This window comes from Telmatherina bonti (genome assembly GCF_933228915.1).
Source record: "Telmatherina bonti genome assembly, chromosome: 5".
NCBI classification, from domain to species: Eukaryota; Metazoa; Chordata; class Actinopteri; order Atheriniformes; family Telmatherinidae; genus Telmatherina; species Telmatherina bonti.
This window is the reverse complement of record NC_136623.1, coordinates 13996582-14015858: the sequence shown is the minus strand read 5'-3', so window position 1 is coordinate 14015858 and position 19277 is coordinate 13996582. Positions and strand designations below refer to the sequence as shown.

Genomic DNA, 19277 nt, shown 5'->3' with positions numbered 1-19277 from the left:
GCATCAATTCCAGTTCATCATGAAACATAAAATCAACTCAGCAAATTAATATTATGGGTATTATTTACAGTGTAAAAGAAAATCTTTGTGGGATGGATCAAAGCTGCATCCGACATCAGGGTGGGCTTTAGACGACCAGGCTCTCCCGACTAACAGCTCCATTCTGCAACACAGGAAAAGACAAGTATGTTATCAATTTAAAAAAAAAATTAAAAATCAAGTTTGAACTTTCAAATCTTCCAAGCAGGACCAGTGAGCCCTGATGATGGTAAATGCTCTCTATCAGTGACTGATGCTGCTCATGTATCAGTACCACAGAGCTACTTTATTAGTTCCAGTAAGACTTTATTAACTGACGCTGTTTATGATAAAACATTAATTTCTACAGAAACGACAGTGAGAAAACCACAAACTCCAACTTGAAACTGGAACCTGTGTTGTATGACTGTAAATAGACAGTCGACTTGCCTTGCGGAGGTTGCTTTTCTTTGAAGATGACACACTTTCGTTATCACTGTAAGGCGGTGGGTAGTCGTTACGGCGATCGGGGTGTCCAGAAGGCGGGTTCATAGGAAGAGGTGGTGGACCACGTGGCACCCTACCCCTATCAGAGCGATCGCTCTCGCTATCTAGTCGCTCCCGGCTACGTGCTCTCTGCTGCTCCCCCATCCTCTTCCTCTCCATGGCTTCACGCAGTAAACTGTCATCATAATCTTCTCGGCCACCCCTGGCACCGCCCTCGCCATAACGGCGATCCCTCTCCAAGTCCATGAGATCATCGCGACTGCGGCTGCGTCGACCGGCAAGGCTGCTACTGGCACCCCCTCCTCTTCTGTCGCGGCTATCAGGCGAGTAGTCGCGCCGTCTGCGGTCATCATAGTTCCGGTCATATCCACTACGAGCGCTGCTGCTCCACTCATCATCAGACCTGAAGGGGAAGGCAAACAACCTTTGAATGTCGCTCTTAGGTGACAAAGCAAAGTTAAGTTTATAAATCATAACCGCGACCTAATTTCCTGTTTGATCCCTAACTGCTGTTTATCCTTTAGAAGCAAAAACTGCGTCCCAACAAGACCTGAAAACACCAACCTACGGGAGTCATCATATAGTAACTATGGCAATTTCTAATAGTTTAAAACTTTTTATTTCCAGCACCAGTTATAATTTGTTAAAAGATAGATGCATAATTTTCCTTGCAGGGAAGTGAAACAAGTTTGCACATGAGGGCTATTATTACGTAAGCTGAAACCAATCTGACTTTATAAGGCAAAGTAGAATTTCTTTAAAAAGAAAAAAAAAAAAAGTAAGATGTGTGATGTAAGAAACAAAAACCAGTGAACCAGTGTCCTGTGTGTGAACAGCATACAAAGCTGACTAGACTTCCAAATACATGCATACATACACTGTATATACACATTTACTCATACACACACACACACACACACACACACACACACACACACACACACACACACACACACACACACACACACACACACACACACACACACACACACACACACACACACACACACACGAGTGTCGATCCATCGACTGTTGGCTAAAGTTTCATTAGAATAAGAAGCAATTCTTCATGGAGGGGAAAAGTGAGCGAAGTTGATTTTTAGGCTTTTTAAGAGTTTTGTAATAAATCCCTGCACTTATTTCCTCTGTTCTACCAGTATGTGTATAAACAATCAGTGCGTACGTGCTTCAACACAATATTATCAATGTTACAAGTTTCCCCACTTTAAAGGCTGACTCCGAAACTTTTATCCAAGCGATAAGTGATCATAGCGACTAACCTAACAGGAATGTTTAGTGAGAATCCATGCATACACGGTGAGAGCATGCAAATTCCACACAGAAAGGCCATCGTTCAAAATTATTTCTATAGCATACCGTAGCTGCCAGATGTGCGGAAAGACGTGAATGTCTGAAACGGGCTGTTATTGGTAGGAAACCAGGATGAATAGGGCCTGAGATGATGACTTAGTTTAGGTTAGGGAAATGAGACTCACCCTCTCCTGCCTCTGGGCTCATCTTGGCGGCGGTGTGGTGGGTAGTCGTCTCTGTCGTATGGCCGTCCAATGCGGTCCAGGTCGTCCATGGAGTGGGCACGGCCGCGATTCCTCATGTCTCCTCCACCGTGTCGTGGGTAGTCATCGCGGTGGCGACCTTGCTGAGAGACACTGCTGATGGTGCTCATGGCTTCATCCTGGTCATAGAGTGTACCTAGAGCTGGTGGCTGGGAGCGCCCTCCGCGGCCTCGAGGCTCCAAACTGTCATGCAGGGAACTGACTTCACTCATGTTGTCCACTGAAGAAAATCACATAAAAGGTTAAGCAGGACTGATCAACTCAAGGGTGAACAATCAAAGCAGTAAATGAAGGAAAATATACACAGATCTGTGTGTTTTATTTTTTCACAAGTACAGAGAATTTGACTATATACATTGATTTATGCAACTAACTGCATAAATCAGACTGTTCTTTACTTAAAAAAAAACATCATGGCTGCACTTTTCTTGACATTAAGCAAAGTAAAACCTGTCTCTGATGACATTTAAACAAGATCAACTCAGCATCACTCAGCACAACACGGTTTTATCTCATGACTATAAAAAAAAAAATATTCATTTTAAATGTGCAGAAGCCAATAAAAATAATCAGGCAACAATGTTTTTTCAATTGCATGTTCATGTTACAAGACAAGCTGGAAGAGTGTATATGAGCAGGAGTGGGACTAACACTGCATAAGTGACTGTTAAGTGACTCTATTGAAAATGATTTACTGTCGACCACAGCGGTTTGTGGCAAAGTCGACACACAGGCAGCCGAGCCCAACAGGAAATGATTATGCACTCACAGCGCCTGTAGTTAGCAGGTCTCGAGGGGTCTAAGTTGGCAAGTTCTTTTTCCATGTAGTAAATCGCACGTGTGGCATTTCCATCAGGGTTCACCTGAATACGATATCCACTGCGAGCTGGGGAGAGGAAGAGAGTGGAAATTTCACTGTCATTTCAGTCTGTTGAAATACATATTTTCACAAACTTACCATTACGTAATAATAAAGAAATCATTACGTCATCATTAGCTAATCTATGTAGTTTCACAGCAATGCAAAGTTTAGGTTGTCATTAATAAATTATTAGTCCCTGATTAGCTCCTCATTAGTTACTGAGTAACTAAGCCAATTTTAGGGCCCTAATTAGGAAATGTTACCAAGTCAGACTTTTTACTTGTTTATCAGAATTCTTTTTTTTTTTCCTGCAGTGGCCTCAACACTCTCCTGCTCAAATGTCATCACAATGCAGAGAATAACTCATTAAATAAGTAATTTCTAGTAATTTAATGTCAATTATCATCTCCATCTGGGGTCTGTTAGCGGATTCCTAAAAATGTCTTAGATTTAAACATGTTTAAACATTTTTGATTATGAAAAAGGACACGAGAAATGTGACTGTTTTTCTATTAACACCATTGCAGTGAGGAAATTCCTCCCATCAGCCTGGTTAAGCAATGAAACAACCGTGCCCCACCCACATAAAAACACCAACATTGTAACTGCCATTTGTATTAGGTCTTGTATTTCCCCTCTTCATTTACTTACTGTGGTCACCTCCAGTGTCTTGATCATGCAGCAAAGGCACCTGTGATCCATGCCCCACTACACACAAATGACAAAAAAAAACAAAAACAAAAAAAAAACAGGATTCAGTGGAGCACAACAACAGAGAAACAAATATGGCATTAAGAAACTAATTGTTTCACAACAGATTACACGATGACAACTGGAACAGATATCCCTCAGTTACTTTCAGAACTGAGCCACGGGTCATTTTCCAGTTATAAGGTGTGACAGTAGCTGAAAAGTATGACTCAGTGATTTGAAACTACAGGGATGCTTTTTCCAGACAGAATTGACCCGACATGCTCAAAACTAGTAGTTTTCACACCCTTAAGTGGGCACTTATAGAGAAACCAGGACCTGCTCGTTTGCTTGTGAAGGAGTTTAATTTTCTACAATGGCTGTCCACTTTCTGCTCAGCGTGGAACAATATGACAGTCTGGAGGTTTTGGAAGACTCAAGCAACCGAAACATAAAATGCCTTATCCGCCTCCTTTACTGAGTGTAGGCAGTGATCAGTGCATATGGCTGAAGGAGGGGAAGTCCCACCAAACCAAACAAAAAAAGCCTCTATGGCCTGTACGAGGAAAATTATCTTGGTTGTGGTAAAGACACAAAGACAATGAATGTTAGCAGCAAAAGGTGTCACAGTGAAGAAATAATATACTCCTGGCATTCTACCAGGGAGATGAAATGGCCATTTTATTGCTAATTATGCCAATTTTCAGAGTACAGAATATTAAAAGAGCTATTGTTATACTTACATTTAATTTTTAAACATTTGTGTAGATCTGTTAAAAGTTACGCTTCGGCAGACTATTTTGCTGGCTTTATATGTTGTAAGTAATTCAAAACAAACGCACGTGTGTGTATATTTTTAACATTTTCTCTCTGAGTTGTGTGTGTGAGTTCGCATTAAAGTAAACAGCGTATGAAACAAACCACCAAAAACCTGCCAGGATTTTTTAAGGTTATAATATCTTCAGAATATAAAAAGAAAATCTAAATAAGTAAATAAAGGGTAGGTGGGGGGTGGGAATAATGGTTACCTGAGCTAGCACCATCGTATTCGCGGCTGTAACCATTCTGGGACATTGGACCTCCAACTCCGCTGGGTAAAGGAAGCATGGGCATGGCAGGCTGGTTGCTTTGTGGACCACCATAAATTGGCTGAGCGTACATGCTGGGAGCATAGAGGGTGGGGGCATACTGACTCGGCACACCTTTCTTCACCGCTTTTCCTGCCTCGTACACTGCAAAAATAAAAGTAGAAAACATGTTAAAGGTAATGATCTCTTGTTATAAAATATGCCTTGTTTTGGTAAAACAAATCAGTTTGAGTCTATGTTGCCAATTAAAACTAACAAAAAAAACTGACCGGCAAATGCACTGGACAGCTAACACTGAGGATGAAGAAAATCTTAAATAAATAAAAAATATATTTCAAAAAACATTTGCATTGCCTCCAGCACAACATGGCAGCACTTGTGTCCAACTGGACTCACAGCAGTCTGTAGTAGTAGTAAATGTAAACAGTCACAACTTCCCATCTCAGGTTTATTTCCTGCTGAAGACCTCATGTGAGGACTTTCTGTCACGCCTGTTAATTAGTCTTCAGGAAGACATCAGTAGATCATCAGCAGCTGGAAACCCCAGCAAGTATTACACCACAGTGTATCTCTTCAAAACTAGTTGTTTAGCTTTTGTTGGTGATTAAATCAAAGCTTTAAAAAAATCCAGGCCTGAAACTTGGACTTTGTATTTATGTTTTTTGTATTTGTTTACTTTTATACAAAATACCTCAAGATATAAATGTGCACTGAAGTACATTAGGATTTAAAACCTTCTTCAGGTTTTGAAATCTTTTCACACTCATCAAAAATAACTCATCCTAAATACTAACAGTAAAGCAACAAGTTGGATTGAAAGTGTTTGACACATAAAAACAATTAGAGAAAAACTTTAGACAGTTTGATATTATGCAAAAATCTTTATCTAATAAAAAGGCATAAATACTTCTAAGCTAGCATACAATTACTTTACTTCAGTCATTACTGGCAAAACTTAAACTGCTCTTGTGATATTTGACACTGATACTTTAGAGAGAAATGTTTCAGTTTAATATTAAATTCGAAAATAAAGTAGTATAAAGGTAATTTTACCAACTTGTCAAAAAGATATACATTTGATTTAAATTTACACATTTATACTTCTAAAATCAAAAAGAAAATTCAGTAAAAATTCCTCAAGCAAAAAACAATCTAATAAACTTTATCATATAAAAAGTGACCTAATTTAAGGATTTGGTTTATTTCAAAACAGCTGAAGTTTTGTACAGAGCAACAAAACCAAACATTACACCATAATATTCTGATTTTGTTTCAGCAGAGGAGGATGCCACATGAGCTTAGAGGTGTTATTTTTTTTTTTTTTTTTACAAACCAGCAGAACAAACGCAAAACCATCACAGTTGTTTCCCCTTTCGGTTTTCCCCCTCAAGGGGTCGCCCCAGCCAATCATCAGCTTCCAACCACCATGCTGGTACAGAAGCTCTAGTCCCACTGTTATATCATACTTTGGCACATGCTTTGTAAATGGTATCATTGTAGTAAAAAAAAAAGTAGTTTGTAGAGCAAATGTACAGAGGAAATGAAAAAATGCTCAACAATACATACTTTCAAACAAAAATAGGAAATTCAAAGATGTTATGTTGAAGAAGTGTCCCAGAAACCAAACTGTTTTACTAAATTCATGTTGAGGTGACTTTGATGATGTTGTTACTGTAATCGTTGCCTATGATACAACTCTAAAACTGTGCATAGGAGTGTGTTTGTTTTGCTTTGCTTTGGTTTCTTCTTACTCTCTAAACATTGTATAAGAGCAATTTGTGACATGGGACAAACTTTATTTTTATTTATTTCTTTAAAATAAAGAAGGATAAATAATGAAAGGATGTTTTTGATACTTAGGAGGAAAAAACACGTACATGCTCGAGGACAGCAGCACTTTTCTGGGCAGCAGGGACACCTGACGTAGCAGCAGCAGGTGTGTGGACAACACTGGCACCAGCAGATCCCAATCAGGATCAGCAGCAGCACGAAGCCCAAAACCACCAGAACCACCAGGAGCCAATCTGCATGGACCAGCAGGAGGATTACACACAATTATCTTGGAATTAAAACTAACAAAAAAAACTGGTTACTTTCAAGTCAAAAAGATATCATTCCTCTCTCTCTCTCTCACACACACACACACACACACACACACACACACACACACACACACACACACACACACACACACACACACACACACACACACACTGAGCTTCTCAATACTCAATCTACCCCTTCAGGTAAAACTGTCCACATGTAGGTTTGCTTAGTGGTGTTAATCGTTATAGCAAAAAATCTACAAATGGGTGTTTTGTTTGATTAAACATCACTTAAACAAGAGGAAAAGAGGACATAATCCCGTGTAGAGGATAGAAAAAAGAAAGAAACAGAATAAAGTAACAAGTCTTTGGTTTAGCAAAGTCAGACACACAAAGAAAAACCTTGGATCATATTTTTGTTTTTAGGTCAACAAAACATGTCAGCTCAGCTGCACCGATCATGTGTTTTTGACTTTTTCTTTAAAAGTTGATATAACTGGAAAAGCAGGATCCCTCTGCATGTCAGCACATGAGACAGACAGAGGAGGGGGGGGCACTTAAAGGAATCAGTACAGTACAGAACAACGTTGTCTCACTAAGTCCACATAGAAGACATTGCTAAACTTTGCAATTCCTTTTTAAAGAAGGCAGTGCATAAGCCTGCTCTCATTTACTCTCAGTTTCACACACGTTTTTAAATGAAGGGAGTACAAACAAAATTAACCACATCAACCCCAGACAAACAAGCAGTATGGCCACCACTAAAACAACCGAGGTGTTTTCTATAAAGCTACACACACTCCCAATTCGGACTCCACGTGGGACAGAAACAGGGCTCTACTAAACCAAGGGGCTTATAAGTACTACCTTCCATAACCAGTAAGTCAATGCCAGGCAGGAGGTCAGTGGTATTTGACTTTCTCTCTGTGAAAGAAAGATAAAGCCACAATTACATTTAGATGGTATCTGTCTGACTTTACTGTATACAACTTATGACTCCAAAAACTTATCGAGAATGCAGTTTTCATGCTCTGCCCCCACACTAACTCATCTGCTTCTGATTAAAGCCACATTTTTCTGGCACATTTCTCCTGAGCTATTCTGGAACTTCTGGAAGGCTGAAGAAGAAAGAGGAAGGAAGAGGAAGGGGGAAATAGAAAATGAGATGTTTACAGATCTAGAAAATAAACACACAACAGAGAGACTAACCAAGTACGAGGACCTCCGTGTAATCCTCCCCATTTCCCACAAGATCTTGGGATGAGACCACCGAGCAGACATAAACGCCGCTGTCTCCCCACGCAGTCTCTGCGATATTCAGGTCTGCATCTGTAAGTAGAATATTTTCAGTTATGTACTATTTTCAGAAGTGTATTAGAGCAAGAGCTTATTATAACAGTTCAGTGTGGTATTTCGCCTTTACTCGTGCATGTGGGTGTTTCTGAAGCTAAAGGGCAGACATGTCCGCTCTCAAGCTTCAGAACAGACACATAATATGCTTAGAAGTGCCTGTTACGTTGGAAGCTGCGTCATTTTTATTTTGATGATACATCATTCCAATTTATTTTTTTTAATACGAACAATAAACAGTCCTCAGATACTGCTCGAGGTAATGTAGTGGGCTAACTAGTTTCCTGATTCACAACAAAAACAGAATTATTGAGACAGCAATCATCTTTGTAAGTCAAAGTTCAAAGGTTCCAACACACATGTGTGACTACACTGCTCACTCAGAGGACAAATCAAAGTTATTTTTTACAGCCAGAATGTATGAGTGTCCCTTACTGCCTCACATGCGGTTAACCAATAATCTCAGAGACTCAAATGCATCATTAGGAGGACCTAAAGAGTCTCCCATTCAGACCACTGGACATAAAAGCATCACTCTGAGTTAGAATAACTGTAGTGGAAAGAAAAATTCACAGATTTTTGGACAAAGACTCACAGGAACACGACTTCTGACCCCCCCCACATTCAACTCTGACCTAGCAAGGAAGATTATGAACTTGAAAGTTTCAGTTTCAGTTTTTAGACGGGACAAAAACTGAATCTTCACATTATTATTCAGTAGCTAATTTTCAAGGCCTCTGCTTTTCTGCTAAGAAACATTTTCAGATTTTACATTATAGCAAAAAAATTTCCCATGACGTAAATCATGAAAAAATATTGATTTTCAAGGTTGTATGGGTATTAGTAACACACAAAAGCTTTTTAATCTTCTGGATGCCTCTGTGATGAAATAATACACCACAGTAAACATACAGTTCAGCTGGTTTAGCCAAAAATACCTTCCTGTAATGAACCACATAATTAAAACCAGTGATGTCATCCAAAAAATATGTAAACTCCTTTTTAAAATTTCGACTTTGGTCTAAGCCGAAACTACTCATGTGGAGAGCAGCGATTTTCAAAACCGAAACTTTAAAAAGACAAAAATCAGAATTATGTTATATGTTGTAAGTTTTAGCCTGCACAGTTTATAGTTTTAGCATCAGCACTGGTTTTGTCATTCAAACTGATCTCATTTTCTGATAATGTATGTGCCAAAAATATCTGCCTGACACAACTGTATTTTTTTTTTTTTTTAAAGTATACTTGCATATTTTCAACCTTTTCATGAGCTTTATGTAAAATCCAATGTTTGTTCCACTTGTATGCATCATTGCAGGCACATTGATACGAAAGGAAAGGAGAATACTGAAACTGAATATTTGTTGGGCCACTATTCATGAGAGCACAAAGAACCTTCTGTCAGCTCCAACTCACTATCTGCAGGCACTAAAAAAAGGAAAGCTTTCTCCCTGGTTGTCACCTAGGGCTAGCACCCTCCCTGTCCATGAGGTCAGGGTTTGGGTAGGTTGGCTCAGCCACTCTCAAATTGCAAGTCTCCCTGCACAAAATTTGTTAGTACACTGCTACGAACTGTTAAGATGAGCCAAGCTATACTCTGGCTCTACCTGTAACTTTGTTGGGCCATCTAATCAGACTGGTCTCCCTGTCCCGTTATATAAATACAGGAAGAGACTCCATTTATTTATTCAAACTACAGATTTACTATGACAGCTGGTGATATGACTCCGTTCAGCATGTTAGTATTGTTTTTTTTCTTTTTCCATGGAAGGGAAGGTGTTTTAAAGTCAGTACCCAACACACAATCAGTTGAATTACACTTTATGAGACTTCTGCATTGTCTTTTTATTTGTACAAGTATCTACAATGTATGTGGATGCAGATTCTGCTTCCACATTTTATGTACAAGCAATGGCCTCCACAACAGACTAGATTAGGTGATATGGCTAGTAACATCCTGGCGATCAGAATCTGTGGAATAAAAACCATGATATTAACTAATTGTTTTTCACCATTAAAAGTACACCATGTACTTTTAGAGCGCTGAAGCAGGCCAACATTACAGAGCAGAGCATGCTGAGCACATATTAAAGATCGAGCTTTGGGATTTTTTTTTTCTTCTCGAGTTAAACTCAAGCCTGACATCTTCAATAGTACAGAAAATTCTTTTGTATAAAATATTTCCACCTTGAATTAAAACTTTTTTTTTGTCTTTTTTGCTCAAATGTAAAAACATAGCATTTGCATATTTACCCCATCAACACCCCAGATGCGCATATTGTTATCATTTCACGCTGAAAAGCACATTTAGAAAACTACAACAGATTTTTGGGAAAAAAATAGAAGAGATAATAGAGTCTTTATTTTAAGTTGGGGTTTTGGAGAGTAAGCTTTGATCAACTCACCGTTTATGACGCTGATTTTGCGACCTTTGTATTCATCGCCCAGAGTAACGGTGTTCCCCTGCTTAGAAGCCACAATGCGGACAGTCCTCTGGCTATCTGAACACTCGATGTTTGGGTCATAGTTGGGTGTGTTCTGAGCCAGGATGTTCTCTGCACTGCTGGGATTGAGTGCAGCCTGGATCGGGTCCCGGCAGTAGGATTTGTACTTCCATGTTATAACAGGAGGCTGAGTGGCAGTTGTCTGGAACTTACACATGAGGGTGACAGGCTGGAAGAGGATGACAGTAAACTTCTTGGTAGGACATTTAACTGAAATGCCCAGGGTGGACTCTAGGAAGTATCGGAAAAGTAGATTATTATAATCATCAAATGTTACAAAGATTAAGTAACATTTACTGAAAATTTCTCAGCAGTCTGCATCATTCTAGGTGTGGCACATGACAAACATTGTGTCTTAACTACTAGTATCAGCGTGGGTGAATGAGTCATTCAGTGTATTCTCCGACCATTACAGACATGAAGGTGGCTATGAACAGGGCAATTCAACTGGGTCCCACAATGTATCCTTCTTCTATCCAACTTAAATTAAAGAGTCATTGTGCAGAACTTCATAGGCTGTTGAATTCATTTAATCTGAGTCAGGTGTGCTGACACAAGTATACACTAAAAACCTGCAAGACTGTGGCGCTAATGGGACCCAAGATATATATATATATATCGTTTCAAAAGATTTGTTGACCGCATGAAAAATACATTTTACTCATTCAAATGTGTAAAAAAAGAATCATCAGAAACAATGACACTATGTGCCCTGATGTGACAGATTTCCCTTCTAAAGAATAGAAACTTTTTCTAATTTACAGTTAAGCTGAGAAACTACACTGCAGTTTTTTGTGGTTTTTTTTTATTTATTTTTTTTTATAAATGCATCATATCTATTTAACTGAACGAGTGCAAAAATTTTGGATGGGGTTAAAAAAAAAATAGAGGCATTGCTTAACTTCTCCAGACCACATCCCAGAACTTCACAGCCAGTTTCGGCTTGTCTACTGTGCATATTTGTCACACAGTAAGCTATTTTCATACTGCAAACTCAGTAAGCACATTCCCTTTTTGCCAATAAATGAGCAGTTTGCGTGAAATAGTTTTTTTTTTCTAAATCAGTTTTAGTGAAATATGGTTATTTTAAAATGAACGAAAATAATTAAGGGGGTTAACTTTTTAAATCAGAGTTTGTAAAGTCTTTTCAAAACTAGACATCAAACCATTTTAATATTTAGGGAATGTTATGTTCTACCCATGAAAGAAACACACACACACACACACACACACACACACACACACACACACACACACACACACACACACACACAGTATTCGCGGAAGAAGGCCCACCCTTTCCGACGAAAAACAGGCCAACTTACCTGTCGCCAACAAAGCGCCAATGATGATGGTCCAAAACATTTTTAATCCTGATTCTTTCTTATCAAAATGAACTTAAATGTTATCAATCCGAGAAATTAACGCACAGTCTTGACAAACGAATATTATCGAGCGTAGGGCCTCTTTTCCTCAGCCAGGTACCACCAACTCCATTTTGTTTCTCTGTCTGAAGAAGAAGAGGGAGGGAGTACCTGAACGCCGCACGTCACAGGCACAGTCAACAGGTGAAGTTTCGGGGACGAATCATCTAACTCAAAGGGTGTGTTGAATTGTTTAAGGTTGGTTTTTTTCTCAGATTCAGGTCCGTTTCAGTATCAGAGAATTTGTTTAGACAACAAAAGATATTTTCAAACACATATGACATTATTTAGCTTAGTTTTTATACTTAAGTGGAACTCTATTTTTTGGTCTTCTCTCTATTTTTTTCTTTTTAAATTTGTCACACCCACAAGTTGGTACGACCCAGACAGCAGCGATAAGATGAGAAGAGTTTGGCAATGTTTAACTCGGTTGTGTCCGTGACAACAGACTATTGCTGAGCCGAGGTCCTCCTTAATATTGTCTGAAAGTCCTTCAAATACAATATTACCAGGATTGGTTAGTCCTAAACTATAGTCTTACCATTTTCGATGTGGGATGAGAATATTTACTGTAATTGTACTTTTTATGATCCTATAACATTTTTTAAGCAAACATTTACATTAATGGTCATGCTTCAAGACCTATTGCCCTCCACTCATTAAGATTTTCCTTTGTTTAAAAAAAAGAACTTAAAGCAAAATGTCATTTCAACTAGCAAGGCCTTTTTTTTTTTTTTTTTTTTTTTTAAGCCAAATTATAGCTTGAAGTGGGATGGTGGCCTTTAAAATCCTGCTGCAACCCCTTTCTGGCAGGTATGTCAAGTTAGAGAGCTGTATGTTTCACATTCAACATTTATTTGCTATTTGTGCACATACACATTGGAATGCCTATGGAAAATGTGGTGATGTTCTTTTAATAGATCATTATGGTTTTTGTCATGGCAGGCAGACAGACATATACTGTTATCAGACTGAGGCAATCGTTCTTGTCTTTGCATCAGTTGCTACTTTATAGTAGTGCTGATGTACAGGGGTGAAAACAGAATGTTATAAATAAGTATCAGGTTTATTTTCTTTTTTTTTTTTAATGACAGACCTTAAGGTATTCATTTTGACTCAAAATTGAGTGTTGTGCTTAATATAATTATAGGGTTTCTTCTTTACTGTCACCGAAAAATGTGTTGGTGTAATTCAAACAGCTCAACACCACCGCTAAATTTATAATTTACTTAAGTTTTGCATATTTGGTTAAAAAAACAAACTGTAAAGGTACTAAGAAACTTTGCAGTTGACATTAGGTATCAGTGATGTTTATAAAGTTGCATTGCTGTATTGTTTTGCTGTTGTTGTTTTTTTAAAAACTAAAACCTTTTAAAATGTCATTAAGAACTTTTTCTCCTAAAAGCAATATTTGTAATACCACTTCTTACCAGCAGCTCTGTTACTGTTCCTTTATCTACTGGAGCCGTTTCGTTCATGCATGGGACATGTTTTACTGGCCTTTGCTGCGTGCCATCTTAAGAGTCCATTATGCAGTCTTGTCTCCTCCATCTACTTCTGTAATGGCGGCAGTTTCAAGAAATTCTTTTTCTGTGACTGCTCCTTCCTCTCTGCTCTCTGTAGCAGTGGAATCAATGAGGGGTTTCCAGGGGTGGCTGTTATTTTTACTTTTTGTGGAACAGCTGAACACTGCCCATTGGGTGTGACATTTTCTTAACCATCTCTGGCAGCTTGTAACATCTCTTCTGTAGTGGGTTCCAAAAAGTTCATTTATTCTTTCACTGAGTAAGAAAGTAAAGCCAGTTTCTTGATACCTAACTTGTACTCTTAGATGTTAGAAGCCTTTAAAACTAAAAACATACAAAGACAACAAAAGAAAGATTTAAAAGATGAATAATAAAAACAAAACATATAATTCCCACCTTGTAAGGACGGAAAGCGCCAATCATTCCCTCAGAAAAAATATAAGATAATTCAAAGCAGGTCATCAGATAATACCAAATATAAGATTCGTATGATCTAAAAAGGGTTCACTGGTTAGATAAGCATTTACATGGCATTCAGCTGAATCACAGTGGTATTCTTAAATTTAAAAAAGATATGAAAAGAAATTAAATGATTTACCCACTCTCTGACAGGCATTTTTGATATTCAGTAATAAAACGGGACTCAGTTAACATTCCCAAAAACAATATTAGTCTAATTTAACCGTTATGGTAATTTATACATAAATCCCCTTGAATAACTGCGCAACAGGAAGTGGAAACAGGACGTTTGCTGGAATATCACTTTTGAAAATGAATCCATTATTTGTTTTATTTAATAAATATGTTTCTTGATCTACTTTTTTTTTTTTGTTTTAAATTCTAAACCATATATTATGGTGGTTTGATCCAACATCTGTTATGAACAATGAGAGTTGGATTGTGGAAAACATATTGCAATCTGCAATTATTAACTGATGAAATTATGATCTTGACGGGGATTTTGTGGTAATGTAAAATTACTATAACCCCTAAAATAAAGTAAAGATGGAGATTAAGTGTGCAAGGACACTATTGGCTAAAGCTTAACAATTAATCCTCTGTTCTTAATGTTTTTAGGTTCATTTTTGTTTGTTTTAATACTATTTTAATATGCAGAAATAGTTTTTTTTAATCATGTAAATCACTTTGTTTCTGTGGTTGCATGAAAAGTGCTTTATCAAAAAAGTTCAATTTTATTTGAAAGTGAGAAAGTGATGATCTGGAAGCCGTCTCGATGTATCTATGAGGGAATTAAAGGCATTACATTAATTTATCATTACATAAAAAGCTAATTGCCTGTCAGTGCATGATAAAAGATGGTATAAATACTTGTAGAGGAACATCTCAGATTAAGTTTGTGTTTAGCTTAAGAAACAGCAGATCAACTCTGTCAACATCGTAAAACCTTAAAAGTTGATCTGCTGAATGTTGTGTAATCAATTACTGGGTTAAAATGGAGTATTCATTGAAATACCCTCTGTTGTGAATTAGTGTAATGTATATAAACTAAACTGAACATTGTCACTTTGATTACTTATGAATAATATTAATAGCTTAAAAATCTGTATAATAAATAATGACATAAACCACATGCTGGAAAAGCATTTTATTGGTTTTACTTAAATGCATTACAATGTAATTTCAAATTGATTCAGATATTGTTTAAAACTTTTAGCAATAAAATATGAGACAGTAAATCAGGAGAAAGCAGTGGATTAAATGAGAGTGCTGCCAAATATTGGGTTGATCTGTCCACTGATATTGCCATCTGTTATTCATTGCAGGATTTGAACCTGTTTGCAAATTGAGAGAAAAAAGCGTTCTAAGTGCAAATGCATACAATTAAGAACTTAGTACTTATTACACTAGTTGGTCTGCTGTATTTTTGACATTTTTAATAATTGTGTGTGACAGCAGCTAAAACTGATCCTCAAAGTGTAGGATTTCCTAATCAGCAATGGATATGAAAATAACTAGTTCCTCAAAAACTAGATTACATCCTTTAATCAGAGCTAAAATGAATTAAACACTCACTCAAACATGGAGATGTGATTCAGGATGTGTAAAGCATTAGTTTAGATTAAATGAATAATTACAAAGTCACACTTACAATGAAAGTCAGCAGCGCTGCAAGCAGTACCAAACACAGACCTGGAAGACAAAAACACATTGTTGTCATGGCAATAGAAATCTGGCTATTGATTTGAAGACTTATAATAATGATTGAAACACTTAATAATAATAATAATAATAATAATAATGATAATGTTGAAAATTAAAAAAAAAAAAATACTAGCAAAACTAAATTGTATTAGGTGGTTTTTAAATGATAATAGTAATATTCCATCAAGTATTATTTGTTAATTAATAATCATCATGGTAAAATCCATATTACCATAATGAAAGAAGAACGAAATAAATATGTAAAACTCATCATTGGATATATAAGTAAACAAGAGAACAAGTGACATTCATACTTTTAGTAATAAAGTTGTTACAAATCAATAATCTAGTAGGACACCAACTTTCATAATCATTATCTCTAATAATCTGTAGCCAATATAAACAAATAATGTGCAGTTAAAAGTGTAGTATGAAGACTTACTGCCATGAAAAGCTGATCCATCATTCCTTAGACCAAACACCTTTGGACCTAAAGATGAAAAGAGAAATCAAAAAGATCCTCGGTGTAACTGTAAAGTACTCTGTACTATATTTACTGTTTAACACAATAGATAATATTAATAATGAATAATCAAACTGGCAATTGGACTGATTTAGCTTCATAAACTGTCATCTGATTGCAAAGCAAGGATATACTGAAAGCCAGCATATGAACAAAAAGAATTGCTCAGTTTTTAATGTCATACATTCCACAGACACTGTGTCGAGTGACTTCCCGTCAACCTCGGCTTCTATTTCGGGGACGTTGACATGGATCATCACGCTGTTGTTGGCATGGCACACAACACAGTTCAGGGACTGAAGAGGCCCTTTGCACGGTGGAATTGTATCGCCGACGTTTCTCTCCCAAAGTGGAACTGATTCAAAGCCGTAAATCTTTATCAGATGGAAGCACTGGTCCTTGTCCTTGCAGGTAAAACAATAACCTGCCATCAGAGCAAAACATAAATGTAAGGTCTAATAGATATCAGCAGCTGAAAAATGGGGTATATTTTTGACCAGCAAAGAAGTTGGGCACAAACCAATAAGGAATCTAATAAACAAAGTTTCAAAGAGAGAAAACATATAAGTTTTGTTTAGTTGTTCATAAATTAAACAGAAATTTTTAAATACTGTCATTTTAACAAACTTTCAACACGTACCATTAGATGCATCAGAGAGGGTAATTTCACCAGCCACCAACAGGACAAACAACACTAAAAATGAGGATAAGAATAAAATGTGTAATTTAATAAGCAGAATCAGTTATTAATTATACCATGTCAGAAATAAGATTTAAAATGAGCACAGAATTAAATGCATAGTAGCTATTATGTATTTTCGCTAATGACCACATGTGAAAACAGAATAACATGAACATCAGACTTGGTTTTACTTTGGTGGTGTTGCTTTGGAGAATCCTCATTTAACACATATATCATGGTGATAATATTTTACTGAGTCAAATTATATAGAGTATAATTAGATTTCACTGCAATAACTAACAACATTTATATGTATTTAATAAAATTCACAAAACCTGTAAAGCTGCCAAGGAAACTCAAAGTGGGCATTAAGAGTGTTATGTGAATCCAATTGCTACATTTAAAACTAAAACCAATTAACATGGAAAATCTTTCATAATTTTTTTTCCCCTTAGTAAATAAATAAGTGAGTTTTGTTAGTTCTCACCAGCTGCTCTGTAACTGCTCTTTCCTCTCCTGTAGCGGTTCCTCTTTCTAAAGACTGGTCCACGTTTAGCTGGTCTTTTCCCGCGCTTCGTCTTGGACTCCATGATGAAATCGTGTCTTCCTGCCTTTTCTCCTCCATCTGCCTGCATCATGGCGGCTGTTTTAGGTAAAGTACCCTCTTCTGCTTCTTTTTCTCTGCTTTTCTCTAGCAGTGGCATCAGTGGGAGTTTCAGTGGCGAGTTGTTCATTTGTTGATCATCTGAACATTTGGGCATTTCACCGAGGGACACTCTTTGTGCCTTAGGCCCCAACACCACTGAGCTGGAGCTTTTATTCACCAACTCTGACAGCCCGGAGATTTCCAACCCCTCTGGTATGATGGGTTTCACAAGGATGCTTTTCTCGTTGACAGAGAGGGGTAGTTCACCGGGGTCTTGATAGCCAGTACTGAACTCATGCTTCATGTTGTCAGACGATCCCTCATAACTAAAAATAAAATGAAATAAACATATACAGAATAAACAAAAAAATATATTTCTTCATTTTTGTTTGGGGTCAAGGATGACTCAGCATAAATGTAAAAAAATTGTCATGACCTTAAACTTAATGCTACACTGTTTAAGTGATAAAAAAAGAGAAATTAGAGTACATACCCACTCTCCTGCAGGCATTTTCCACCTTCAAACAAAACACAACACAACTTATCAGCTTTGAAATCAGACGAAGTCACAAAACAATCACAGTCAAACCAAACCTTATTGTGTGCATATATAAATATCTATTTGAATTGCAGCCATTACTGAGATTTATGAGATAAGAAATAACTGCGCAACGTGAAAAACAAAATTGGCATTACAGAAAGTGATGCGCAACGTGAAAAACAAAATTGGCATTACAGAAAGTGATCAGCCTGCAAACTGGTTAAATCCAGTTTGCAGGCTGAGAATGAATGGAAACGCCTTGCATAGAAAAAAATTCACAAATGAAAAAATAAATACAGAACTCAGTCACAGAAGTTTGGTCAACAAACTCACTTTGTGGCTGAGGTTGGATTAAATCTTCTCGTTTCAGCGCCATAGTTCTTCTAGCTCTCTGATAAGCTATGTGGGACCTGTCACTACATTAAATCAAGGATCCAGGAAATGAATGACAGATCTTCCGCCTAGTAATACATTCCATATTTGGTTACTTATACTGTATATATGCTGCAGCACCTCCATCTGGTGGAGAACGTGCATTATTGTAGTTTAATATATCCAACGAAAGCCAAAAACACAGACGTTGTTAACCCATGACAAGAAAATCAAAAATAAAATCAGTTTTTATTTATTTATTTATATATATTTTTTAATTCTGGCACTTTTTATTTAAGTAAAAGAAAAGTGAATTCTACTTATCAGCTTAAAAATGTTTATGCCATTAAAATGTATCTTGATAATCTTTTAGTTGTAAATATACAGCATAACGCGTTTAAACAGAAATGTAAATGAAGAAGGAGCTTATTTAACTTAAACACCCCCCACTCTATTCAGCACTAATGTCTAATAATGAAAAAGAGATTAACTGACACAGCATTTGTTGTGGCATGTTTTGCAGCAGTTAAATATAGATTATTGCATCAATAACAAAAAAATGGATCAATTGGTCTTCGCATTGGAGCATTGTTAGGATGAAAATGGGATTTTTTTCAATGCTGTATCAGACTGCAGAAGCTGAGCCACATCACAGGTCATCACTTTTCAAATTCTTGGTTTTACAGACAGTATAATAATTATCTTATCTTAAAGCAGAGCATTTCCTGGGAAAAGCCCTGACAGCCTCAGGAGGTAAGCATG

The 19277-nt window shown here is 37.1% G+C and overlaps 1 protein-coding gene across 1 annotated transcript; it reads right to left on the bottom strand.

Annotated features, from left to right (window-relative positions):
- Positions 1-127: 127 nt before the first annotated feature.
- Positions 128-12003, bottom strand: lsr (lipolysis stimulated lipoprotein receptor; the record flags this gene model as incomplete). Its single annotated transcript, XM_079241324.1, has 11 exons — positions 128-163; positions 469-928; positions 2022-2319; positions 2869-2985; positions 3613-3669; positions 4680-4883; positions 6617-6763; positions 7652-7708; positions 7994-8113; positions 10540-10869; positions 11964-12003. The coding sequence occupies 11 exons, from the start codon at positions 12001-12003 to the stop codon at positions 128-130; spliced, it is 1866 nt and encodes a 621-aa protein (XP_079097450.1).
- Positions 12004-19277: the final 7274 nt, after the last annotated feature.